This window comes from Podarcis gaigeae (genome assembly GCF_964106915.1).
Source record: "Podarcis gaigeae genome assembly, chromosome: 16".
Classification (NCBI taxonomy): domain Eukaryota; kingdom Metazoa; phylum Chordata; class Lepidosauria; order Squamata; family Lacertidae; genus Podarcis; species Podarcis gaigeae.
The window spans coordinates 10,734,215-10,760,042 of NC_139693.1; the positions used below are offsets into that span (position 1 = coordinate 10,734,215).

A 25,828-nucleotide genomic window follows, 5' to 3' on the forward strand; every position below is an offset into this window, starting at 1 on the left:
TATTGATTTTGCGTATTTGCCCACTGTAAACTGCTTCAAGATATTTCAAGGCAGTATGACATAGTGGTTATAATGTTGAACTAGGAGCTGGGTGACCAGCCTTTGAGTCTTTACTCTGCCATGAAACTCACAGGGTGACCTTGAGCCAAGAAACTCAGCCCAGCCTACCATGCAAGGTTGTTGTGGGGGATTAAACGGGGGAGAACCACGCATGCAACCTTGAGAAAAAGGAGGGATAAAAATACAGTGGTACCTTGGCCTACAAACAGTCTAGTTCACAAACTATTTGGAACACGAACACTTCAAAACCAGAAGAAGGTGTTCCGGTTAGCGAACTTTTTTTGGAATCCGAATGTACTCAGTTTGGGGGTGCACGTCTGTTTTGAGTGCCACACTTCTGTTGTCTGGCAGTGGAGAAGGGGGGTGTTTCCTGCAGCTGTGTGGGAGGGAGGCTGAGTGCCCACCATCCAGATGGTTTGCACGAGCGCAACTCCCCCCCCCCCATGCTCCTCAGGAGGCACGCGCTCCAGGGAGCATCTCCCACAGCGTTGTGGGGGGATCTGTGTGGATCCCAGTTTGGCTACTTATTGATTGTGTAACTGCGGAAATAGATAAAAGCCCCCCCCCATCCAAACAATGACTATCATCAGGGCAGGTAAGGGGGAAAAATCATTTTTATCACCTACAATACTGTTTTATTTATTTTATAGTACAGTACATTGATTATTGCTTTCCTTTTATGCATCAGTGGTCTCGTTAGGTAGTACAATTCATGTTAAATTGCTGATTTAGGGGTGGTTTTTAAAAGTCTGGAACAGATTAACCCATTTTGCATTACTTTCTATTGGAAAGTGTGCCTTTGGTTTAAGAACGGACTTCTGGAACGGATTAAGTTTGTAAACCAAGGCAACACTGTACAGTGGTACCTCGGGTTACATACGCTTCAGGTTAAAGATTCCGCTAACCCAGAAATAGTACCTCGGGTTAAGAACTTTGCTTCAGGATGAGAACAGAAATTGTGCGGTGGTGGCGCGGCAGCAGCGGGAGGCCCCATTAGCTAAAGTGGTGCTTCAGGTTAAGAACAGTTTCAGGTTAAGAACAGACCTCCAGAACGAATTAAGTATGTAACCAGAGGTACCACTGTATATGAATTTTTCAGACAGTAAGTGGCATAGAAATGGAAATAATGAAGAAATAAACATGGCCAATTGAGGACTCATGCTGGGCCAAATTAGGCCCAGCTGCTGCAGGCTGGCTCCCAAACACTGATTGTTCTCTCTGGAGCTGCTGGGGGTTGAATGCAGCCTGTTCCGTCTGCAAAGCAAAATGATGTCTGTGTGTATGTGTTTGCTTTTTTTTTTTTTTAAAGGCCCAGCACTGACAGAGAGAGAGAATGGGAAAAAGAGAACTCAGATCTTTAACCTTAAGCAAAGGAAGAGGAAGCAGAAGGAGGCAGAGGTGAGGCCCCGCTGGCAGATTCCTCATCACAAACACACAGAGACACACCCTGAGTTTGCTGAGAGCATTTTGTTTAATTATAGCTAAGCCCTGCTTGCAGTGCAAGGAGGGCCACACAAGACTGTACACAGAGAGACACCAAAAAAAGAGAGGAAGGACGGTGCATCAACGGTCCTTGCTGGGAGGTGCCAATTCAGAAGGGAATCCCCCTCTATGAGGTGATGGTGTGGTTCGCCCCAGGCGGCTCAATGCTTATCTATCCACTTCGCCAAAGACGATGTCCTGGGTGCCTGAGGAAGAGGAGGAGAGGTGTGAAAGCTGCCAGGGATGGTGCCTACTGTCTTCATGTTAGACATTTGGCAGCGGAGGGTATTGAAGGGTTGTACTCCTAGCCACACTTCACAATGTGGTGGGACTTGCCCCTGGAAGAAGCATGCCTAGGAAGCAGGCCGCTCTGCTGCAACCCAGTGCTTCACTTTTTAGGAAAACGGAGTAAAGGTAAAGGTAAAGGTACCCCTGCCCGTATGGGCCAATCTTGACAGACTCTAGGGTTGTGCGCTCATCTCACTCTAGAGGCCAGGAGCCAGCGCTGTCCGCAGACACTTCCGGGTCACGTGGCCAGCGTGACAAGCTGCATCTGGTGAGCCAGCGCAGCACACGGAACGCCGTTTGCCTTCCCGCTGGTAAGCGGTCCCTATTTATCTACTTGCACTTAAGGGTGCTTTCGAACTGCTAGGTGGGCAGGAGCTGGGACCGAACGATGGGAGCGCACCCTGCCGCGGGGATTCGAACCGCCGACCATGCGATCGGCAAGTCCTAGGCGCTGAGGTTTTACCCACAGCGCCACCCGCGTCCCTTTGTAGGAAAACGGGATGCCCATCATCAAAGGTTAGGAGACAACTTGGCCCACCCCACAAACTCCATTATGGAAACTCTCCTAAGTGTGGGCTGCTAGATGTTCCTGAATGACAGCTCCCATCATCCATGGCCATTGGCAACATCTGGAGGTCCAGAGGTTCCCCACACCTGTTCTGACACTTGGTACGAGTTGACTCCCTTTACTCATTCCACGATGAGAGAAACACTTTTTGAATGTACTCAGGGGGAAACATTGTCTTGTCCGTGGGTAGGCAAACTAAGGCCCGGGGGCTGGATCTGGCCCAATCGCCTTCTAAATCTGGCCCGTGGATGGTCCGGGAATCAGCGTGTTTTTACATGAGTAGAATGTCTTTTTATTTAAAATGCATCTCTGGGTTATTTGTGGGGCATAGGAATTCGTTCATTTTCTTTTTTTCCAAAATATAGTCTGACCCCCCACAAGGTATGAGGGACAGTGGACAGGCCCCTGCTGAAAAAGTTTACTGATTGTCTGACAATCAGATCCTCCATGGAGGAGGTAGACCCAGATCTGATGGCTCAACTGTGGCTTACCGTATTTTTCGCTCTATAGGATGCACCGGACCATAGGACGCACCTTGTTTTTGAGGGGGAGAACAAGAAAAAAAAAATCTCCCCCTCTCTGCTCAGCGCCCCTTCAGCGAAGTGGCAAGGAGAAACGGAGCCCCTTCCATTTCTCCTCCCGCTTGGCTGAAGGGGCACTGCACAGCTCTCCCTCTCTGCTGAAGCCAGGAGAGTCTTGCTCTCCCAGCTTCAGCAAAAGGAACCTGAAGCCTGTGGAGTGCAGCGGGAGCTCGCGCTGCGCTCCAAAGGCTTCAGGCGGCTATCCCTGAAGCCTGGAGAGCGAGAGGGGTCAGTGCGCACCGACCCCTCTCGCTCTGCAGAGTTCAGCTAAAGCAACGCGAAGCCTCTGGAGCGCAGAGGGAGCACTCCCTCTGTGCTTCGGAGGCTTCACGTTGCTATCGCTGAAGCCAGGGAGCCTGCACTCACTCCATAGAACGCACACACATTTCCCCTTAAATTTTGGAGGGGGAAAAGTGCATTCCATAGAGCGAAAAATACGGTAAATTAGCCCCGGAGAGGAAACATTTAAGGATCCAGTTGTTATTGGACTCCAGCTCCCAGCAACCCCAGCCGGCGCAGCCAATGGTCAGGGATAATGGGAGCTGAAGTCCAGAAACGTTTGGAGAGTGCTGCAGGTTTCCTGACCCTCGTACAGCAGCTGAGAGACTGAGGCTGCAGTCCTTGAAAGTATGTCCCATTGAATTTAATGGGACTTGCTTCCGAGTGGGCACACTGAGCACTGCAGGCCGAGTTTCCCACCTGTCTGCTCGCCCCCCCCCCTCCCGCTCCGCCAGCCAAAAAGTCAAACGAGAAGAATGGAAGTCAGACCTACCGATGATGGCCACCACGTCTGCAAGCATGTGACCTTGCGACATCTTATCCAGCCCAGCCTGCAGAAATGGGAAGGGGAGGCAAACATTTAAGAATGTCTATGGATTTGGTGTTTGTTTGCTTGTTTTCAATAGAATTAAATGTTAGATGGATGGGGCTAGGAGAGAAAAAGAGCAGGAGAAGGAAAGAGCTGGTCAGACCATCCTCCCTGCAGTACAGGGGTGAGGAATCTCAGGGCCAGTGGTCAAATGTGGCCCCCAGGACTCTCACTGCACCCCCGGCCCACCAAGGGCCCTGCTTTGTACTTTCCTTCAGTGTTTTTGCCTAAACTCTGATCATTCCTTTTCCTGGCCTGAATGGTGAGGGGTGTGTGCATGGAGGATCATGCATTCCCCATCCCTAATTTAAGGTTTAGAAGTGTCAGGAAGTGGAATGATCTCAAGCGCTTTGCTGCCATCAAGCCAGGGCTATAAAAACAGCACACAGGTGGCTTGCACCAGATGTGGGGAACCGCTGCCCCTCCAGACATTGCTGAATGACTATTCCCACCAGCCCCAGCAAGCATGGCCAATGGTCGGGGATGATGGGAGTTGTAGTCCAGCAACATCTGGGGGAGCCAAAGGTTCACCACACCTGGCTCAACATGTTCTCCTAAGCAGCCTCCCACCACAAATGTGACAGGAGGGAAAAAGCAGAACTAGAAACCAAATTTAACTTGCTGATTTTAAAAAGCATTTCACAAGGTCTAGAAACTTGAGGGCTTTTTAAAAAAACAACAACCCAAATGCACCAAGCAAACAATTCCTGCTGAAGTCATATGAAGCCAGCCTGGATAGCTCAGTTGGTTAGAGCGTGGTGCTAAAATGCCAAAGTTGCAGGTTTGATTCCCATATGGGACAACTGCATATTCCTGCAGTGTAGGGGGTTGGACTAGATGATCCTCAGGGTCCCTTTCCAACTCTACAATTCTATTAATCCAGGATCGTTCTAAGACTCCAAACTTGCACCTACTTTTCAGGGCTTAGCCCTGCTGAACTCAACAGGACCAACTTCTGAAGAAACATGTAACATGTAAGTTTGTGCTGTGAATTAGGTTTTCCGTGGTTGAGAGGCCCAGTGATCTGAAGAGATCAATTTGCCTCTCTTGTAAGTTCAACTGAAACAGAATCATGTAAAAAGAAACACGGGAATTTGCTTAACTCGGAGACAAGATGCAGAGGGGTCAGCATTTTTCGGGAAACACGACAAGTTTTGAATGAGTTTTTTTTGTACCATGCAGAACTCACACCACCCTCCCTGCATATGCACCCGAAACCACAACCGAAACACAGAGTTTTCCCAACTCTAGGTGACGAGAAGAGGAACAAAATAGAGGAAGGAAACATCCCCTACACACACACACAAACACACACACACACACACAAACAAACAAACAAACACATGCCAGTCAAACAAATGAGCAGAAGCATAGAGTCCCTCTTTTTCCAATGCTGAACTCTTCTAGCCTGTAAGGAAGAATGACTACCAGAAATAGTTCAAGGAAGAGCCGGGAAATTCCCCCTGCCAGCCCCCTGAGCAAATATTTCCAGTGCCGTTCTATTAAAACATGCAGCAAGGACACCTAACCAAATCTGAGGCTCATGACGTATTGCCATCTGCTTTTCCCAAGGCAAAGAAGGAGGGGCAGGGCCTGCCATGACCCTCCCCACCCTAGCTTACTGATATCAAGAAGCTTATATAATAATAATATTATAATAATTTATTATTTATACCCCACCCATCTGGCTGGGTTTCCCCAGCCACTCTGGGCGGCTTCCAACAGAACACTAAAATACCTATTAAACATTAAAAGCTTCCCTAAACAGGGCTGCCTTCAGATGTCTTCTAAAAGTCAGGTAGTTGTTTTTCTCTTTGACATCTGGTGGGAGGGCATTCCACAGGGCGGGTGCCACTACTGAGAAGGCCCTCTGCCTGGTTCTCTGTAACTTGGCTTCTCACAGTGAGGGAACTGCCAGAAGGCCCTCGGTGCTGGACCTCAGTGTCCAGGCAGAACGATGGGGGTGGAGACGCTCCTTCAGGTATACAGGATTGAGGCCATTTAGGGCTTTAAGGTCAGCACCAATACTTTGAATTGTGCTCAGAAACGTACTGGGAGCCAGTGTAGGTCTTTCAAGACTGGTGTTATGTGGTCTCGGCGGCCGCCCCCAGTCACCAGTCTAGCTGCCGCATTCTGGATTGGTTGTAGTTTCCAGGTCACTTTCAAAGGTAGCCCCACATAAAGTGCATTGCAGCTTACTTTGTTGGGTTTCCTACAGGTGCCTCATTTGGAACAGACAAAGGGTGCACTGTCCCAGCCTCACTCAACCCTCAGCCAGCCCCCCCCCCCAGCCCCACTGCCTGCCTTCTTTCTGATCCTGCCTATCAGCTTCCTCCTCCTTCTCAATCTCAATAGGGCTAGTTGGTTCTGCCCTTGGTTGGCTCTGGCGCCACCTACTGTTGGGCTGCCTGCCTCCCACCCCGCCAGTCCCAATGGGCACCGGCCATTTCCCCCTTTCCTCCCTTGTCCCTCTTACCAGGTGGGCGAATCCTGGAGCCTTTATCTTGCAGCGGTAGGGCCGGCTGCTGCCATCAGAGACCAGGTACACACCAAACTCCCCCTGCAGGATGAGAATGCAGAGGAGGAGAGGGGAGGAGAATTAGATGACCCAAATTGAGAAGCCGGGTTGCCATGGTACATGGGGTGTGAGAGGGCAGAGAGAGAACTTGAAGCGGAGTATGGCTTTAGAACTTCCTCAGTGAGAGAGTTGCAAAGGATTCTGGGACTCCAATGAGAAGAGGCAGGCAACATAAAAAAGGACGCGTCCACACTATGCATTTAAAGCTGTATCGTACTGCTTTAAAGAGTCACGGTTTCCGCGCAAAGAATCCTGGGAACTACAGTTTGTTGAGGCTGCTGAGGGTTGTTAGGTAAAGGTAAAGGGACCCCTGACCATTAGGTCCAGTCGTGGCCGACTCTGGGGTTGCGGCGCTCATCTTGCTTTATTGGCTGAGGGAGCCGGCGTACAGCTTCCAGGTCATGTGGCCAGCATGACTAAGCCGCTTCTGGCGAACCAGAGCAGCGCACGGAAACGCCGTTTACCTTCCCGCCAGAGTGGTACCTATTTATCTACTTGCACTTTGACGTGCTTTTAAACTGCTAGGTTGGCAGGAGCTGGGACAGAGCAACAGGAGCTCACTGCGTTGCGGGGATTCGAACCACTGACCTTCTGATCGGCAAGTCCTAGGCTCTGTGGTTTAACCCACAGTGCCACCCGCATCACTTCTGAGGGCTGTTAGGACACCCCTAAAAGAGCTACAATTATCAGAGTGGTTTAACAATCATTCTCTCTTCCCAGGGAACCCTGGGAACTGTGAGTCCAGGCTGAGAATTAAGCTCCACAGATGCTCTCATGGTAAGAAGGAGGTAAACAGAGGGCAAGATTTGGCTGGCGACCCTGCTGACAGCAAACTCAGGCGCTGACCAGACTGAAGTGAAAATGGGGCCTATGATGAAGAAAGAGGAATCAGCATACTTGCAAGCATCCTGGGGCTTCCAGAAGTAAGGGGACAAATCTTTTTTGGGTGGTGGTGGGGGAATATCTTAAAAATGCACCAAGAAAACCAACCATAGCCCAGCGTGGACTGAGCATGCTCAGTAGCTACAGAATGCTGAATATCGGTTTGGCGCAGGAAGAAGCATTGAGAAAGAGGGAGATCAGAGTGGCGGAATATCCAGGGAAAGGGCATGTCTGGCTGGAGCCCAGAATGGGAGCACTCCATTTTGTTGCCGATCCACTGTTCCCTCCAGCTGCTCAGAGAACAGGACGGTACCTTGGGTGCCTCTATAGCTGTGTACGTAGCTCCAGGGGGCACTTGGTAGCCCTCTGTGTACAGCTTGAAGTGGTGGATCAGGGCCTCCATGGAAGTCTGGAGAGGGGGAATAAAAGATACACGCACACTGTAAAACCCAATAAAAAAATTCATTCCAGTAGCACTTTAGAGACCAACTAAGTTTGTTATTGGTATGAGCTTTCGTGTGCATGCACACTTCTTCAGATACAGTGGTACCTCGAGTTAAGTACTTAATTTGTTCCAGAGGTCTGTTCTTAACCTGAAACTGTTCTTAACCTGAAGCACCACTTTAGCTAATGGGGCCTCCTGCTGCCGCTGCACTGCCGGAGCACGATTTCTGTTCTCATCCTGAAGCAAAGTTTTTAACCCGAGGTATTATTTATGGGTTAGCGGAGTCTGTAACCTGAAGCGTATGTAACCCGAGGTACCACTGTACTCTAAAACCCAGACAAAGTAGAGAGCTTCCCCGTTTCACCACCAGGAGGTGCCACCTCAGCTCAGGGGTGGTTTTGTTACCTTCATCTCTGCCCGCTTTGGAGGGGAGATTTTGGCATCGTCCACTTTGATCTCCCCCTCGGGCATCTTGTTGAGGGCCTGCAAGATGATACGGAGGGATTGGCGCATCTCCTCCACTCGGCACAGGTACCTGTGAGGGAGTGTGGGGTAATGGTTAAAGGTGACAATTCAAATCCCTAACTCAGTCATGAAGCTTGCTGGGGGGGGGGGGGGCAGTGGCCCTGGTCTCTCAGCCCATCCTACCTCACAGGATTCTTGTGAAGATGAAACAGAATTGGAGGAGAAGGGCAAAAAATACCACATTCAGTTCCTTGGCAGCAAGGTGGGATACAAATGCAATAAATAAAAAAAGTTGGACGTTCTAGTAAAAAAACACAACGGAGTAGACCCAACTAGTCTTGAGCAACTAGTGTGGCTTAGTGGTTAGAGTGTTGGACTAGCAGCTGGAAGACCAGGGTTCAAATCCCCACCTGGCCATCAAATTCACCAGGCCAGTGCCTGTCTCTCAGTCTAAGCTACCTCGCAGGGCTGTTTTGTGAGAATAAAGTGGGGGGCTGGGGAAAAACCTTGAAATGGAAAAGGGGAGAACCACACATGCCACTTTGAGCTCCTTGAAGGAAAGATGGGATATAAATTTATCGGTTTGTACCCAATGTTAGTCCTACTTAGAACAGACCTGTTTAAATAAATCAACATGAATAACTTAGGGCTAATCGGTTTTGGCCAACTAAATTCTACTCAGAGCAGACCCACGGGGTCTAAGTTATACATGCTGTTTAATTTCAATGGGTCCATTTTGACTAGACTAACATTGGATATAATCAAATACTATACAGAACTTGGCTAGGTACCACCCAATGCTAATATTAAAATTAACAACAAGCCAGGGAGCTAGATAGTGAAGAACCAGACAGAGAAAAACCCCAGGAAGGTCCCATTAACAGTGCACACCAGGTAGGGAGCTAAGGAACAGACTGCCCACCTTCAGGCCAGAGGGTGGGCCCTTTAAGAATCTAGAGATCATCACAAAGAGGTGGAGCCTGAGAGCAGGAGCTTAAAAAGGCTTATTCTTCTCCCAACCTTCCAAGGAGCCAAGTGGCTCATTTGGAGTTCTCCATGGTCTTGAAATGTTTGACCGGCAGGGCCTCCTTCTCCCAGGGATCCTGCATCGAACCAAGCCAACACAAGCATGGCTCTTTTCAATCCAAGCTCTCTGCAATTGCCACAAGAATTGGGGGAAGGAGGGGTCGGCAATGACAGCTCATAATGGACTTGGCTAGAAAGTCAAGTCAAAATCTGTAGGCAGGTGAGATAATATTTCACCTGCCTACAGAGGCTTTGGAAGGAATCCACGACCCATCGCAGCAGAGGAAGACATTGGATGAACCATTTTGACTGCTCTTATGACGAGAAAGACATTGTGCTTTTTGAGGCATTGCATACTATTACTGAGAAGTTGCTGGACAAGCTCTTGGGGGCGTGCAGACCACCAAGTGCAGGTAAACCCCCCTCCAGAAAGTGGAACCACACCTGTCGTAGCAGTCGCCTCGTGACCCAATCGGGACATCGAACTCCACCTGGTCGTAGACGTCGTACGGCTGGGTTTTGCGAAGGTCCCACTGGATCCCTGAGCCACGAAGCATCACTCCGCTGACGGGGAAAGAGAAAGAGGAGAGATGCAGGAGGGAAAACGCAGCTTTTGTGCCCAAGGTGAAAGTGAGCACCCACACAATGCAGGACGCCCTAATTCTGGTGGACACCAGCTTCACCACGTGATTTCACTGCTCCGTTACCTAAAACCATAATTGAGAGCTTCCTCCGACGTCACCACTCCAATATCAACTGTCCGGTTTTTCCAGATTCGGTTGTTTGTCAGCATCTGGAGGGATGGAGGGAAAGAAAAGATACAACTAACTGAGCCGTGGAATCTATATTGGAGGAGTGGGGAACCCCAACCAGCTCTTCCCCCTTCAGATCAGTGATTTCCAACTAGGCAGTTGTGCTCATGGCACAATTATCCGGTTCTGTTTTCTATTTCTCTTAGGATAGGGTTGGTGCTATTGAACTATACCTCCCATCATCCCCAATCATTGGGCTATCCTGATTACAGGCAGCTGGACCCCAACAAGATCTAGAGGGTCACAGGCTCCCCAACCTTGTTTTAAAAGGAAGAAACCATGGAGAAGAACAGAGAGTGTGGATGTCACAACAAACCATAGTTTAAGCATGATAAACCGTAGCTTAAACGCAATAAACTATGGTTTACTGTGACCAGCACAAGCCTAGGACTCTTCTTCCCCTGCTCCTTCTTTAGCACGGTTGCTAGGGTCAGAAACTGTGGTTAATTTTAACTCTGGTTTGCATATGTATTTATTTTATTTCAAGCAGTTAAAGCCACTTCTTTAAAAAGGAAACCTCTAGGTGGTGTACAACATAAAAACAGCACTGTTGAAACAAAAATACAACATTAATGCCCTTGAAACAAAAGCAGGAATTCATACAGATGAAAACAGGGTCTGATCTTTTGGCTCAGGGAGAATCTGAGTGAAAAGATACATCTTTTACAAGTACAGTGGTACCTCGCAAGACGAATGCCTCGTAAGACGAAAAACTCGCAAGACGAAGGAGTTTTTCGTTTTTTGAGTTGCTTCGCAAGACAAATTTCCCTATGGGCTTGCTTCGCAAGACGAAAACGTCTTGCGAGTTTGTTTCCTTTTTCTTAAAACCGTTAATACCCAGGGAACCCATGCTTCGCAAGACGAAAAAACTCGCAGAATGAATTAATTTCGTCTTGTGAGGTAAAAAGGTAAAGGTAAAGGTACCCCTGCCCGTACGGGCCAGTCTTGACAGACTCTGGGGTTGTGCGCCCATCTCACTCAAGAGGCCAGGGGCCAGCGCTGTCCGGAGACACTTCCGGGTCACGTGGCCAGCGTGACATCGCTGCTCTGGCAAGCCAGCACAGCACTCGGAAACGCCGTTTACCTTCCCGCCAGTAAGCGGTCCCTATTTATCTACTTGCACCCGAGGGTGCTTTCGAACTGCTAGGTTGGCAGGCGCTGGGACCGAGCAACGGGAGCGCACCCCGCCGCAGGGATTCGAACCGCCGACCTTTCGATCGGCAAGCCCTAGGCGCTGAGGCTTTTACCCACAGCGCCACCCGCGTCCCGCAAAAAGATCTTTGGGGGGAAAACAAACAATCTCAAGGAGTGCCCCCCCAGCTCCCATGAAAACTGAATATGCTCAGTAGGCATGAAATACTGCCTGCCTGTTGGAGGGGAAACCAGGGGAGGAGCATAGGATGGCTGAAAGAAAGCACATTTGTTTGACTGGCACCCTGAAGAGGGGTTTTAAAAAACCCAAACAGCAGGAGCCTGCCACAGTAGCTTGGGTGGTCACAGAGAAACCTCATGGTAAGGGCTGGCACCCCTTGTTTGTCAACAACGCCTCACCTCTTCCACCTCGTCTATCCGGATGGAGAAATTCTTCACAAACTCATAGATGTCATCCATCAGCCCAAGAGGCATGTCCTGAGTGACAGGGATGGAGAAGAAGAGAGGAGCAGATGCTGAAAAGACATTTTGGGATTGTGTTCAACTAAGACTAGAACCGACAGTGGATACAACCCATGGAGAGAGAGAGAGGTCCTGGAGAACTCGTGGTCTTCCCGTCTCTGTGAAAAACAAGTCTTCAGACCTGCCCAATCCAACCTAGCTGTCCACCTGTCTGGTCACAAAGTAGCCTTCTCACCTGGTGGACCCCTCCTGGTCGGACATAAGCAGCGTGCATCCGGGCTCCAGACACCCGCTCGTAGAATTCAAACATCTGGAAGGCAGACAAAGAGGGAGGGAAGGGGAACATTTTACAGGTGCAATCCTGTGGACAGCTCCCAACTGGCCTCTCCCATTCTGCCATGGGCCAGTGGCTTCCCCACCTGATGCCTTCTTTTGGGCTAAGGCTGGCTGGGGCTGACGAGAGCGGGGTTGGACTAGATGACCCTTGGCGTGCCTTCCAAGGCCTCTACAATTCTATGATGTTATGCAACGCTCAGTGTTTTTGACTAGGCCTGGCTGGGGCTGATAGGAGGTGCAGTCCCAAATACCTAGAAGGCACCAGACTGTCAAAGGCTGTAGGTTTCTTGGTTTCATCCCCAACATCTCAAGTTCACACAGCTACGAACTTCATGCTTGAGGTGTCAGGATGTTGCTGCACATCACGGCCAGCAGCACTGGGATAAGAGAGAATAACATTCCTACACCACTGAGCAAGAGCCCTGTGGCTCTCTCAGTAAGTAGAGCAGGAGACTCTTAACTTCAAGGTTGTGGGTTTGAGCCCCAGGTTGGGCGAAAGATTCTTGCATTGCAGGGGGTTGGACTAGATGATCCTCATGGTCCCTTCCAACTCTACGATTCTAGGATTCTAACTCTCCGTGTACGCTGTGCCACAGGGACCAGAAAGAGTTGTGGGTTTTATGCAATCTGCACAGGCTTGTTTCTTTTGTGTAATTTAGAAACTGGCAGGAGATGCAAGGTGCAGTAGAGCATTTATGTCTCGTGCCGCCAGCCCAAGAACTCTTTCTGGGTTCTGACTTTGTGCACAGAATTCTAAGGCAGGCTTCCACAATCATCAGGACTAGAAACCTCGTCAATTACTTTTTAAAAACAAAGGTTAATATGCTCAGGACAATGAACCTGGAACCGTTTTTGGGGGATGTGTGTGGAATCAGAGAATACCTTGAGCAGTCAGGCAGTCCCCTCTTATATGCCACCCTAACAACCATCTAGGGAGGTATGCCAGTACAGTGGTACCTTGAGTTACATATGCTTCAGGTTACAGACTCCGCTAACCCAGAAATAGTACCTCGGGTTAAGAACCCTGCTTCAGGATGAGAACAGAAATTGTGTTCTGGCGGCGCGGCAGCAGCAAGAGACCCCATTAGCTAAAGTGGTACCTCAGGTTAAGAAAAGTTTCATGTTAAGAACGGACCTCCGGAATGAATTAAGTTCTTAACCTGAGGTACCACTGTAGTCTTACTACAGTCTTACTGGAGATGACAGGATTGGAGGGCTTGCCTAATGATCACCTAGGCAGCTTTGATACATGAGTATTTAAAAGTTCAAAACCAGAACTCTGAAACTTGTCTGGGAACAAATGGGCAGCCGGTGATGAAGCTGGCAGATGGCACTCCATGCCACCAAGGCCACTCGCGTCTCCGATGACAGCGCTGGATCCAAGAATACTTGCCTTTTCCCTCTCCTCAAACATCCAGAAGAAAGGAGTCATGGCCCCAATGTCCAGGGCGTGGGTTGTGATGGCCATGATGTGGTTCAGGAGACGCGTGATTTCGCCAAAGAGAACTGGAAAGGAGGCAGAGACTCAGGTTAGCTACTGTGAACGCAGAACCGGGGGCATGTAAGGAAATGGATGGGGAGGGGGGATAGGGCACATATTAAATGCTACGATCCTAAGCACAGCCACACAGAACTCAAAGGGGTTCACTCCTTAGTGAGTGTCTTTAGGACTGAGGCCTAGGACACAGTGCAGGGGTGAGGTACCCGTGACCCACTCACATCCTCCCCAATGTGATGGGCTGGCTGGATACAGAGGAATGGTGGGAGACACTAGCTAGGGAACCCCCCAAGGGAAGAAGACCTGGTGGTGGGATAATGATATGTGATCAGAGAGAGAAGAAAGGAGGACTGGGAGCAGGAGGTGTTGGAAGCTGAAGAGGTGACAGGGCTTAGGGAGCAAGAAGAGTCTATGTCAGAGAACAGTCCAGAATCAGAGGCTGAAGCAGAGGCTGGAGAGGAGGGAGGCCAAGAGGCAGAGATCAGGCAGGCTGCTGAAGAAGCCACGGCAAAGAGCAGCTCCCCACCCCAATCTCACAGAACTTTGCCGAGACATGAAGAGGGTGGAGGAAAGAGAGACAAGACGAAGGAGCCTCAGAACTTGGGGGGGGGGGAACTTAAGGAGTGGTGGGAAGGTGGGGAGCATCTGCCCTGGCAACTGCCTCATTGGGACTAGTTCTGCTGGGAAGAGTTGTTGTGCTCACTGGCCTGAGCTGTGTTTGTTTCTTTGAATAAAGAGTTAACTTCACTGACACATGAGTTATTGCTGACCTGACCCCAACACCCAGCCTACACAACCAACAGTCAGGGATAATGGGAGCCGGAGTCCAACAACATCTGGAGGGACACAGGTTCCCCTTCCCTGATGTTGGCTTGTTTAAAGGTACACAAACCAAGGAGGAAACATGGGCTGCAGTTCAGTGGCATTGCTTCATTTGCTAGCTGCGACCACACCCTCGTAAGCTGCCTGCTTTTCTTACCCACCTCGGATCCACTGAGCCCTCAAGGGCGGACGGATGTTGAGCAGCTTCTCCACCGCCAAGGAGTAGGCTTGCTCGTTGCACATCATAGAGACGTAGTCAAGCCGGTCAAAGTAGGGCAGAGCCTGGGCCAGAAAAGGATAGTTTGAAAGCAGCTAGAGACTTACTCAAGGATCTTCAGAACATATTAATGATGATAATAATAATAATAAATTTTATTTATATCCCGCCCTCCCCAGCCGAAGCCGGGCTCAGGGCGGCTAACAACAATAAAATAGTACAACATTCTAAAAACATTTCATTATAAAAATTAATTAAAATCAAATTAATGGCAACCATTAAGCTAAAGTTCTGTGAAGATTGCCAAAGGAGGGAGTCAGGCTGTGTCCTGGCCAAAGGCCTGGTGGAACAGCTCTGTCTTGCAGGCCCTGCGGAAAGATGTCAAGTCCCGCAGGGCCCTAGTCTCTTGTGACAGAGGGTTCCACCAGATTGAAGTCACAGCTGAAAAAGCCCTGGCTCTGATTGAGGCCAGCCTAACCTCTCTGTGGCCTGGGACCTTCAGGATGTTTTTATTTGAAGACATAAGTTCCTCTGTGGGACATACCAGGAGAGGCGGTCCCGTAGGTACAAGGGGACCTATTAAGTAAAACTCCCATTAACTCCTATTAAGAGTTTGACTGGATCAGGCCAGTGGTCCCTCTTGTCCAATGTCCTGTTCTCACAGTGGCCAACTGGAGACCCATGATGGGAAGCCCGCAAGCGGGACCAGAGTGCAAGAGCAGCTCCTGCCAATCATTACCTGGAGATAGGTCTTGTATTCTATCAGCTTCTCGGTGCCCCGGTGAAGCAAGCCGATGTGGGGGTCACATTTCTTCACGGACTCCCCGCTCAGCTCCATGACCAAACGCAAGACCCCGTGAGCCGCAGGGTGCTGAGGCCCAAAGTTGACGGTCAGATTGGAGACATTTTTCTCAAAGGGCGGGTCCTTGTCTGTTTGGGTCAGAAGAGCACATGTGAGACATCTTGCTGGTAAAGCAGGAGAAGGGAGACCTTCCTCAAGCTAACGGCTGCACTTACTCGTAGGCCAGCAACTGGGGAAACACATCTGTGGGTGGGGCAAGAAGCAAATGTGGGAGGAGCAAAGGATATTACTTTTACCCAGGGGTGGGGAAACTCAAGGCTTGAGGGCCTCGGGGCTCTCTGCTGGCCACACACCCTCCCAAGCCACACTGCTTACCAGCCCTGCTGTGACTCTTTTGCAAGCGTTTTTTTCTGGCTAGAATGTGTCATTGAACTGTGATGATGCCCCTTGCTGACCAAGAGACAGAGAAGTGTGGGTGGGTGTAGAAACCTTGGGGTTTTGTGTGGCTGAAGGTAGCCTACTGTACAAAGGTAAGGGCAAAGAAGGGGAAACCTTCCAGGCGCCACCTAATAATAATAATAATAATAATAATAATAATAATAATAATAATGCTACCCATCTTATTGGGTTGCCCAGTAGTCAGCAAGGCCAGAGGCAAAAGTGGGCATAGCAACAAATGAGAATTTTACCTTTCTAAAGCTAGTTTCTTCACACATTGTGTTTGTTTTTTAATGAGATTGTTTTATTTTGATTATGTGTGGATGTTCTGTAATTGATCCGGAATGGAAGCCAACCTACTCAAGAGCAGACCCCATGAAATTAATTGACTTAAGCTAGTTTTTGGACTACAACTCCCATCATCCCTAGCAAGCAAAACCAGTGGTCAGAGATGATGGGAGCTGTAGTCCAAAAACAGCTGGGGACCTAAGTATGAGAAACACTGCTACATCAATAAATACAGCAGAACAATACTGTATTTCATCCCGTTGAGAAACTCCACATGAGAGGGAGACTCCATTCAGTTCTATGGAGGAAACTCACCGTTCCAGGGAGGAGGGACCCATTTTTCCATCTCTTTCGTGGGATACATGACGGCACCTCCATAATGCTGGACATACTCCACATCAGGCTGCCACTGCTTTCCTCTAAGGAAGGGAAGAAGAAATGTTAAGATCTGCTCAGGCAGCAACACTCAGTATGAATCCGAAAAAAGGATGCTGACTAGCTTGTGTTGTAGGGCAAGCCTTGGCACTAGGATAGATGCTGACCTTGGGAGACATCCACCAGATCTGGCTCCTATTTGTTTTCCTGGCTTTGAGTCAGTTGTCTGTAAGACCAGCCCAACACTGTACAGTGGTACCTCAGGTTAAGAACTTAATTCGTTCTGGAGGTCCGTTCTTAACCTGAAACTGTTTTTAACCTGAAGCACCACTTTAGCTAATGGGGTCTCCAGCGGCTGCCATGCCGCAGGAGCACGATTTCTGTTCTCAACCTGAGGTACTATTTCTGGGTTAGCGGAGTCTGTAACCTGAAGAGTCTGTAACCCAAGGTACCACTGTATTTTTATTTATTTATTTTACTGGCAGCTCAACACAAGTTTATTTTTGTATTTAAGGAATTTATACCACATCTCAAAGCAGCTTACAGGGGCGAAAATAAAAGCGCACTATACACAAAATTTAAAACATAGATTCCAACCTTTCGCACTGCCAACAAAGAAAAACAAATAACGAACCTACCCACAAGGCGCACATACACTATGCCAGGCTTCCTCAACCTCGGCCCTCCGGATGTTTTTGGCCTACAACTCCCATGATCCCTAGCTAGCAGGACCAGTGGTCAGGGATGATGGGAATTGTAGTCTCAAAACATCTGAAGGGCTGAGGTTGAGGAAGCCTGCACTATGCAAAAGAATGAAAACCATGACTTCCAGGTTCCCGCGACATGGCAGATGGACCGCGGATCTGACAGCTCTGTCAGATTCGACCTTATGGAGCCTTTGGGGAAGAGCAAAAGGGCGATGCGCTTCCCCCGCAAAACCCAAGAGGAGCATTGGGGTGTCTCGGGGTCCTGCTGGTCACAGACAGCGCCTCGGCATTGCAGGTCTCTGTTCTCCATCGCGAGAGGTGCAGAGAGTGGGGATGAAGCCGAGTGAAAGCGCTGGTGAACTAGGAACCATTGCAGCTCCGTAAAGCAAAGTCTCCAATCCAGCCAAAAGTGGTTACTATTCCAGTATATTGAAGCTGACTGCAAAGGTGAGGACTGTTTAATTAGATTGATTCGGCAGGGTGGAGGGAGAGCAGGAGTATTAAAAGGAAGTCTGCTTCCGTTCCTGGTACCATGAGCATGAAATACATGCAAGTGAAGTGTTGATGAAGTTTACCTTGGGAGATAAGTTAACTAATGAACAATAAGGATTAAAAGATTACACATTGCTTTCTTTTATACTAATCTCAAGATTTTTTAAAACATCGAACTTGACTTGAACTCAATTTGAACTTGAATCTCTCCTATGCTGTGATTGAACTTGACTTAAAATGGAGGACAAAGCAGAGAAGGATTGCAATGTTATTTAATGGAAGAATACTACAAATTTCCTCTCTGGAAGAAAGATTGGACTGACTCTCTGAATCTACACTACACTACTTTTGGGAAAGAAATTTTTGATCTTTCAGAGTGTTGAAGACATCTAACCTTATGGAATTTTAATTGTGGACTTATGTTATTAAAAGATATTAGGTTGTTAAAAATCAAGATAAAAAAAGAGAACTATAATATTCATTCTTAACATTAGACTAAATCAGACTTTAAAATAACATTAATATTATAGTTTTATTTATATTGGTAATCAAAAATCATTTTGATGTGAATGGGTGTAAAGATGGGAATATATAACTGTTAAAATCTGCTTTTGTGAGTAAAGTGGAAGGGGGGGAGGGAAGAGGCTGAAAATACTGGTTTTCTTTACTGAGCATAGTGAATTGGCCTTGACAAAGTACTGATAAAGCCAAAATATTACCTTCCTTTGGTGGGAAAGGACTTTTTGTTTTGGAATTTAATCTTACAGAGGAAGTTGGGAAATGGGGAGAGAATTGGCCCCTCTTTATCCCTGCAAGAAGCTGAGTGGGTGGGTAGAAGTGGGAAGGTAAACGGCGTTTGGTACCGTCGTGGCGGGAAGGTAAACAGCGTTTCCGTGCACTCTAGTTTCCATCACAGTGTTCCGTTGCGCCAGAAGCGGTTTAGTCAGGCTGGCACAAACACCGGCTCCGTTGGCCTGAAAGTGAGATGAGCGCCGCAACCCCATAGTCACCTTTGGCTAGACTTACCTTAACTATCCAGTGGTCCTTTACCTTTATACATTTACCTTACCATGCAAGAGCATATAGAAAGTGAATCCAGGCCTGGGGACCGACGCTGCTGAACTCCAACTCTCATCAGCCTCGGTCAGGACGGCATAGCTGTCAACTCTTCCCTTTTCTTGCGAGGAATCCTATTCGGAATAAGGGAATTTCCCTTTGAAAAAGGGAAACGTTGACAGCTATGCAGGACGGGTGTGTGTGTATTTATGTTAAGAACTATGGTCCAACATACGGCTCCCCACTCCCACCCCCCAGCGACAAAAGGGGTTGCCCTCCATGCAACGCAGAATGTCATTTGAACTGAGGTTCATCTCTTCTCTCCCCCAAACCTGTTTCAGTCTTTGGCCTCTGAACAGAAACGCACGGTGCCACGTACAGAGACGCTGCCTCTGGGCATATGCAGAGGGCGCCTTTCCTCACAAGCGTCCTCCTGCACAGGCGATTGGAGGGCAGAGGTCTCCGGTCGCAGCACGGCTTCCATGAGGTCTAGGAGCTTGACATTTCTCTAGAAATTCACCGGGGTGGGAAGGGAGCCGCGTAGCCGTAACGGTAGACCCTCAGCCATTAAAACAAAAAGAGGGGAAAGCTATTTCCAGGGTGGTGTGAAAAGAATGGGGGGTATTACCTGCTGGGCGCCGCCCCCAGCGCAATCCCCTGTCTCCATGACCCTGAAGGTGCCCGCAATCTCCACAAAGCCCTGAGCGCCGCCATCTTCCTTGCGGGGCTGCGGCATCCCACAGACGTCAAACCCGCGCATGCTCCCTTTAGTGCAGAGCTTCGGAGCCGCCATTGTAGGTACGGGCAAAGTGGGAAAATCCGTCCCCTCTCCTCCCAAGGAGAGAGAAGGGCAGCCGACTTCACAGTGGCCGCGGAGCGAGCTGCGCGTGCGTAGTAAGAGCACTAGGAGGCTCCCGTGAACGGACGTTCGGCGCGTCCGCCATGAAAGGGCAGGGCGTCGACTTCAGCGGTTGCCAGTGAGCATGCTCAGCAGTACGTCGCGGGCAGGCGGGCCTGATAGCGATTCTATAGAGTCGTTTAAACCGGAAGTGACCTTGCTGGGACCGGAAAAGGGAAAGGAGGACCTGTTGCCTTTTCTGATGCTGGAGTGAGAAGCGGTGACCTTTCCTGCAAGGAGCTGAGCCGGTGCGTAGAAGCGGGAATGTGGTTGGAAAGGGTTCTATCACGCCGGCTTTTATACTCTCAGGATTCAGGAGTCCCTTGTTAAGGGTCCTCGGTCTCTCTTTACTCCGGTGTAAACAGCACCCACTAGAATAGACGTAGGCAAACTCCGGCCCTCCAGATGTTTGGGACTACAATTCCCATCATCCCTGACCACTGGTCCTGTCACCTAGGGGTGATGGGAATTGTAGTCCCAAACATTTGGAGGGCCGGATGCCTGCACTAGAAGCTTCTTGGAACCATGAGTCCGTCTAGCTCAGTCTTGTTTCCCCAACCTTACCCAATTTTTGGTCCCCACACGTTGTTGGACTACAGTTCCCATCATCCCTTACCGTTGGAGCTACTGGGAGTTTAGTCCAACATCACCTTGGGGACCAAGATTGGGAAAGGCTGTTCCACACAGATGTTACTGGACTACAAGCAGGGCAGCTTCCCCCACCAAGGTGCATCCTGGGCCTTCATTATATAGCTTCTGGTGAATGCTGGAAAAAATGCACCTCTTTACCCTGGCTTTTGACACCTGATGTATATATATTTTTAGGGCCCACCCTATTTCTGGAATTTTAAAGTTACTTTTAATGTTATGCAATGTTGTGTTTTTAATGTTACGAGTGGTGTTTTAAGAGTTGTAACCTGCCCTGGGACCTTAGGGTGAAGAATAGGTAATAAATTGCAGGAATAATAAAAACTGCAACTCCCATTGTCCTTGACCCTTAGCCTTGCTGGGTGGCACTGGTGGGAGTTGTAGCACAACCACATTTGGAGGGCAAGAGATTCCCCATTCCTGGTCCATGTGGTTCTGAGATGCTAACCTCTTTTTGTCATGCAGATGTAGTCAAAGGTTGATACTTGGTCTTGCTTCACCCTGTATTGAAAGTGAGTCACTGGAAAACTCCCTTAAACAACCCCCTATGCAAAGTTAAAATGTTGGGAGAATGCACTCCACTTCAGCAGTGTTTTGCTAATCCTATACTTTTCTGTCATTCCTGTTTCCTTTTGCAGAACAGCCTGCCAAGATGGGTATTCACTTTGGAAACTTGGAGAGAGTAAGGCATGTGATCACCTACAGCTTGTCTCCATTTGAACAGAGAGCTTTCCCACACTTCTTCTCCAAAGGAATTCTTAATGTCTGGAGGAGGTTCAGTACACAGGTCTTCCGGGTGGTGCCTCGTAAGTTAAAAATTATTTAGGCTGCTCCTTCTGCTTCTTGCTTGTGTGCTCTGTGTTACCCTTGAGGGCTGGTTCTTTCTCCAGGATTAGTGTGTTGATGTTCAAAGTGAAGATCAAAGGAAGTACTCAGGATGTTGATTTCAGAAGAAGGCAATCTCTGGAGCAACATATGGCATGGGGGGGGGGAGCAGTTTCTTCATTGCCATCATATTGCAAAGAGGGAATGGAGCAGATTAGAAACAAGCAGAAACAAAAAGAAAGTAGAAAAGAAAAAGAAAGGATAACAAAGGGATAAGAATATTAAAGGAATAATACTGTCCCAGCGCCTGCCAACCTAGCAGTTTGAAAGCACCTCCGGGTGCAAGTAGATAAATAGGGACCGCTTACTAGCGGGAAGGTAAACGGCGTTTCCGTGTGCTGTGCTGGCTCGCCAGATGCAGCTTGTCACGCTGGCCACGTGACCCGGAAGTGTCTGCGGACAGCGCTGGCTCCCGGCCTCTAGAGTGAAATGAGCGCACAACCCTAGAGTCTGGCAAGACTGGCCCGAACGGGCAGGGGTACCTTTACCTTTTTACTGTATACCAATAAGGGAAGTAAAGAAATAGGTTAAAAGGACTTCCAACTATCCATCTGTCGGTTATATATATTAGAGTTCTTCAAAATAGTTAAGTGTTCAATCCAGGATATTATCCAGCTGGATTATAAATTGTTTTAATTGTTGCAACACATCCTGGGATCTTGGGTTGAAGAGCAGGTAATTAATAAAATTAAAAACCCAGAATTTAAAGAACCCAGAATTTCAGAGCCAATGCAGATAGCAACTGGGGTAAAAAATTCCCCTTATAAGGCTTCTTGAAATAGATAAGTTTTCAGCAGGCACTGAAAAAACAATAGAGATGATGCTTGTCTTACATGTAGGTGGGGGGAGTTCCCAGTTCTGGCATTGCGCAGGCAGACCTGCTGATGAGATGGTTATCTTCAGAAGGCCCTCTCCTGTAGAACACAGTGACTGGCTGAGTATATAGGGGATGAACCACTCTTTTATGTATCCTGGTTCCGAGCCATACAGGGTTTTGTGCCAACACTTTGAACTTAGCCTGGTGGCTATTGGGCAGCCTGTGCCAATTTATAAAAGACAGTTCTCTTTGCTCTACATTGGAAGCACTAGATGGAGCAAGAGAGCAGATCAAGGTGACAATCTCCTTTAGTCAGTACACAGTGGCAATAACAGTCTACTCTCCCACGTGTTCCGGAATTATAATCTCCTTAGTGTAATTACAAAATCTCGTTAGCAATTAGTCATCTTTAGCCTCAGTGACAATGATAGTTAGCATTTAAGTAGTGTATTTCAATAGTTCAACGAATTCATATGCTGTTGCAGCCATTGACAGCAGTTTATGAAGTCCTGAGGTCTTCAGGTTTTATATTACAGTGGTGCCTCGCAAGACGAAATTAATTCGTTCCGCAAGTTTTTTCTTCTTGCGAGTTTTTCGTCTTGCGAAGCACGGTTTCCCATAGGAATGCATTGAAAATCAATCAATGCGTTCCTATTGAGACCGTCCGGGGACAGAGGGGAAGCGCCGCGCGCCTTCCCCTCTGTCCCCGGACCTGTTTTAAAGCAAGGGAAGGGGCAGCGGGGAGAATCGCTTCTCCCCGTTGCCGCCCCTTGGTTCAAAAGGGGTCCGGGGACAGACGGGAAGGCGCGCGGCGCTTCCCCGGAGCTTGCGGGGCAAGCTTCGTTTTGCGACGCAAGCCCATAGGGAAATGCGTCTTGCGAAGCGGCTAAGAAAACGAAAAACTCCTTCGTCTAGCGGGTTTTTCGTCTTCCGAGGCGTTCGTCTTGTGGGGTACCACTGTAGTGCTAGCAGCCTCTTGCATAGTGTTACCATCTCCCGCTGTACTCTCCTCAATCCTGAGATGACCTATTCAGGCTCTGAGGTGGGTCCCTGTAAGGGCCAGCTTCCAAGCCCCTGCTCCATCTGTGTATCTTTTAAATTGTCTAGTGGCTTGGAATGTCATCACAGCATGATGACCAATCACAAAAAATGCTACAGAGAGAAAAACTACTCTCTCTCTCTCTCTCTTTCTCTGTATATATATATTCACAAAGTGGAATGCAACAGCAGAGACAACCAGTCTGAATACCATTTAAAAGAATTAAATATGATACAACCACACTTCATTATATTTTTAAAACACTGGGTTGCATCCACCTAACACATACTTGGAGTAGTAGACCCATGGAAATCAATGAACTTGGCTGATATAAGTGAGTTGGATAAAATCACATTTTGTGGTGATCTTAAAGAATCAGCACCCCCCAAAAAAATGAACTAGTACGGCACAAGCTCAGCATTCTGTCGGCAGCTTAGAACATCATCACTGCAGCCCAATTTACACAAGCCACTGAAAGCTACAAAGAAAAAATAATAAAGTCTTCAACGTTCCCCTAAAAATATTGATACCAAAATGTTACTCATCAACAGCTAATTTTATGGGAAGGCCAGTTTGACAGGGACCAATGGAAGAAGGCGATCACGGTGGACTTATTTAAAAGTACAGTATTTTGGATTACATGTTATAGCAAACAATTCAGTGAAAAGATGGATCCAGCCTTGGTAGTTTATGCAGGGGTGGGAAAGCTTGGAGCTGAGAGGCAAATGCAGCCTTTCAAGCGCTCTCTGGCCTTTGGGACTCTCCAGACCGCTCTCCTCCTGGCTCTGCTTTGCACCCTCCTTGACTGGTTCTCCCTTGCTTGGATTATAGCCTTGAATTCTGACAACAGTTCTTGCATGTCAGGATGGAGGACAGAGAGGGTGTGTGTGCGCGCGTTTAGAAAATAATCTAGTATACAGAGGCAAAGGTTTACATTCATTGCTCCACCCACTTTTGCCTCTGATTCTACCCACCACTGGTGTGTGGCCCCCAGAAGGGAATTCAGCTGAAAAAGATTCCACACCCCTGTGTTTATGTATTAGCCTGGTAGCCATAGGCAACAAGTAATTCTGTGCAGGCGAGTGAGTGGGCTTGCAGAGTGGGGCCAGATTCTATTCCTTCTCTGTGCCCAGAATTGAAATCAAGTGGGCTGCCATAAGAGAGAAACCTCCTCTTTGCAGCATAAAAAATTACTAGGCTCCTCCAACTTGTTGTTAGTGTTATTCTTTTTTCTTTTCTACTTTTTTGTATCTAACTCATTTGTAACTGAAAATAAATAAAACACTGTTTAAAAAGAAATGTACCATGCTCTTGCAAGAGTGAAAAAACTCTCTGCGAACCCCCAGCACACACGCACACACCTATATATATACAGGTTAGTATATATAACCTGCAATATATATTGCAGGTTAGTAACTTTTTAGGGTTTAGTGGTAAGGGGTGAAGAGCTGTAATCCAACTACACTAGGCCACACAAATATATGTAGAGCTAACAGTACATCTTTAAGGAAATGAGGAATGGCAGAGCAGTTGCCATATTATAAAACTCCTATTTGTACATCTTATTAAGCAGGAGTGGGGGAGCCTCTTGCCCTCCAGATCTTGCTGGACTACAATTCCCATAATTCCTGACCACTGGCCATGCTGTCCACGGTGTATGGGAGTTGGTGTCCAACATCTGGAGAGCCACAGGTTCTCCATCCCTTTTATAAAAGATGGTACTGCATTCCCAACTATTTGCTGGAATGGTATTTCATAGCAGAAGAATGTTATTATTTTCGTAACATGTATTTAGCCTTTGTTACAGTAGACTATGGGAACTTAAGGGCTGTGCCAATAGGGTATAAGTGGTTTTGATAAGGGTTATGAAGGATGTAAGAGAGAAAGATACCACTCAGGTGATTTGGGACGCAATTCCAGGTATAAGGGACAGCAAGGGAGACAGGGCAGAGTCATGTGCAAGGGAGCAAGAAGACCTTTGGGACCACTGAGAACGGTGGAGCTGGATGAACAGAAGTTTTGGTTGCTTTTATTGTAGTTGTAAAGCTAACTGTGTTTCTTTTTTAACCTCCTAAGCCTTTGTCGCGGCCTATGTCATCTATTCCTGGGGAACCGAAGAATTTGAACGTCTTAAAAGGAAGAACCCAGCTGACTATGAGAATGACGAATAATCTGACAGATAACAAAGAAAACAGTTGCCAGCATTTATTCTTGGCCTCAGCTTGTTGACATGAATACGCAAATATTTAAAATAACACTGGTTCAATAAACCTCTCTTCCTGTTCTACTTGTGAGTGTGATTCTTCAAGCTTTGCCAAAAGCTGAATATGCAGGCATGGGGCTGTTTTTGCTGCTGTCTAGTATTCAGCTGTTCCAGGGATAGGGGACCTGTGGGGCCTTCCAGATGTTGCATTCTACCTCCCATCAGCCTCACCCAGCATAGCCAGTGGTCAGGGCTGATGGAAATTGCAGTCCTGCAACATCTGGAGGGCTACAGCAGGGATGAGGAACCTTAGCCCTGGAGGCCAAATGTGGCACTCCAGGCAACTCTAGCTTGTCCTTGGGACTCTCCCCAAGCCACACCCACTTCCCAGATCCTGTAACTCACTAGGCACCTGCCTTGGGTATTTTTACCTTGCTGGAATGCATGCCTGGATGGAGTATAGAGGGTGTATAAATGTGTGTAGAATCTAACCTAATGTGCCATGGTAAGATTCACATTTGAAGTTTTGAGCTTTGTTGTTGGAAAAGTGGAATAGAAATATATCAAATCAAATCTGTTGCTCCACCCATTTTTATGTCTGGCCCCTCCTGCCACTGGTATCTGACTTCCATAAGGGA

At 48.1% G+C, this 25,828-nt stretch overlaps 2 protein-coding genes and 1 long non-coding RNA gene across 4 annotated transcripts; 2 read left to right on the forward strand and 1 right to left on the reverse strand.

Annotated features, from left to right (window-relative positions):
• Positions 1 to 1,512: 1,512 nt before the first annotated feature.
• On the reverse strand, positions 1,513 to 19,485 carry NDUFS2 (NADH:ubiquinone oxidoreductase core subunit S2). The gene is made up of 14 exons (XM_083715882.1): positions 19,329 to 19,485; positions 16,386 to 16,489; positions 15,282 to 15,472; positions 14,487 to 14,607; positions 13,399 to 13,511; positions 11,905 to 11,979; positions 11,607 to 11,684; positions 9,951 to 10,036; positions 9,688 to 9,807; positions 8,158 to 8,287; positions 7,621 to 7,716; positions 6,324 to 6,407; positions 3,752 to 3,809; positions 1,513 to 1,748 (listed from the first exon to the last, which is right to left on the reverse strand). Exons 1-14 carry the CDS (start codon positions 19,412 to 19,414, stop codon positions 1,711 to 1,713), a joined length of 1,380 nt encoding a protein of 459 aa, XP_083572008.1. The 5' UTR covers positions 19,415 to 19,485; the 3' UTR covers positions 1,513 to 1,710.
• Positions 19,486 to 19,689: 204 nt separating this feature from the next.
• Positions 19,690 to 25,274, forward strand: UQCRQ (ubiquinol-cytochrome c reductase complex III subunit VII). 2 transcript variants are annotated; one of them, XM_083716219.1, is made up of 3 exons: positions 19,690 to 19,846; positions 20,885 to 21,052; positions 25,064 to 25,274. In XM_083716219.1, exons 2-3 carry the CDS (start codon positions 20,899 to 20,901, stop codon positions 25,156 to 25,158), a joined length of 249 nt encoding a protein of 82 aa, XP_083572345.1. In that variant the 5' UTR covers positions 19,690 to 19,846; positions 20,885 to 20,898; the 3' UTR covers positions 25,159 to 25,274. The 2 variants fall into 2 exon arrangements, with proteins under 2 accessions (XP_083572345.1, XP_083572346.1); XM_083716220.1 differs by having other exon boundaries at positions 19,692 to 19,846; positions 20,890 to 21,052.
• Positions 21,631 to 23,370, forward strand: LOC310833595. Its single transcript, XR_014558829.1, has 2 exons — positions 21,631 to 22,483; positions 22,918 to 23,370. It is a non-coding gene; the product is annotated as an uncharacterized lncRNA (long non-coding RNA).
• Positions 25,275 to 25,828: the final 554 nt, after the last annotated feature.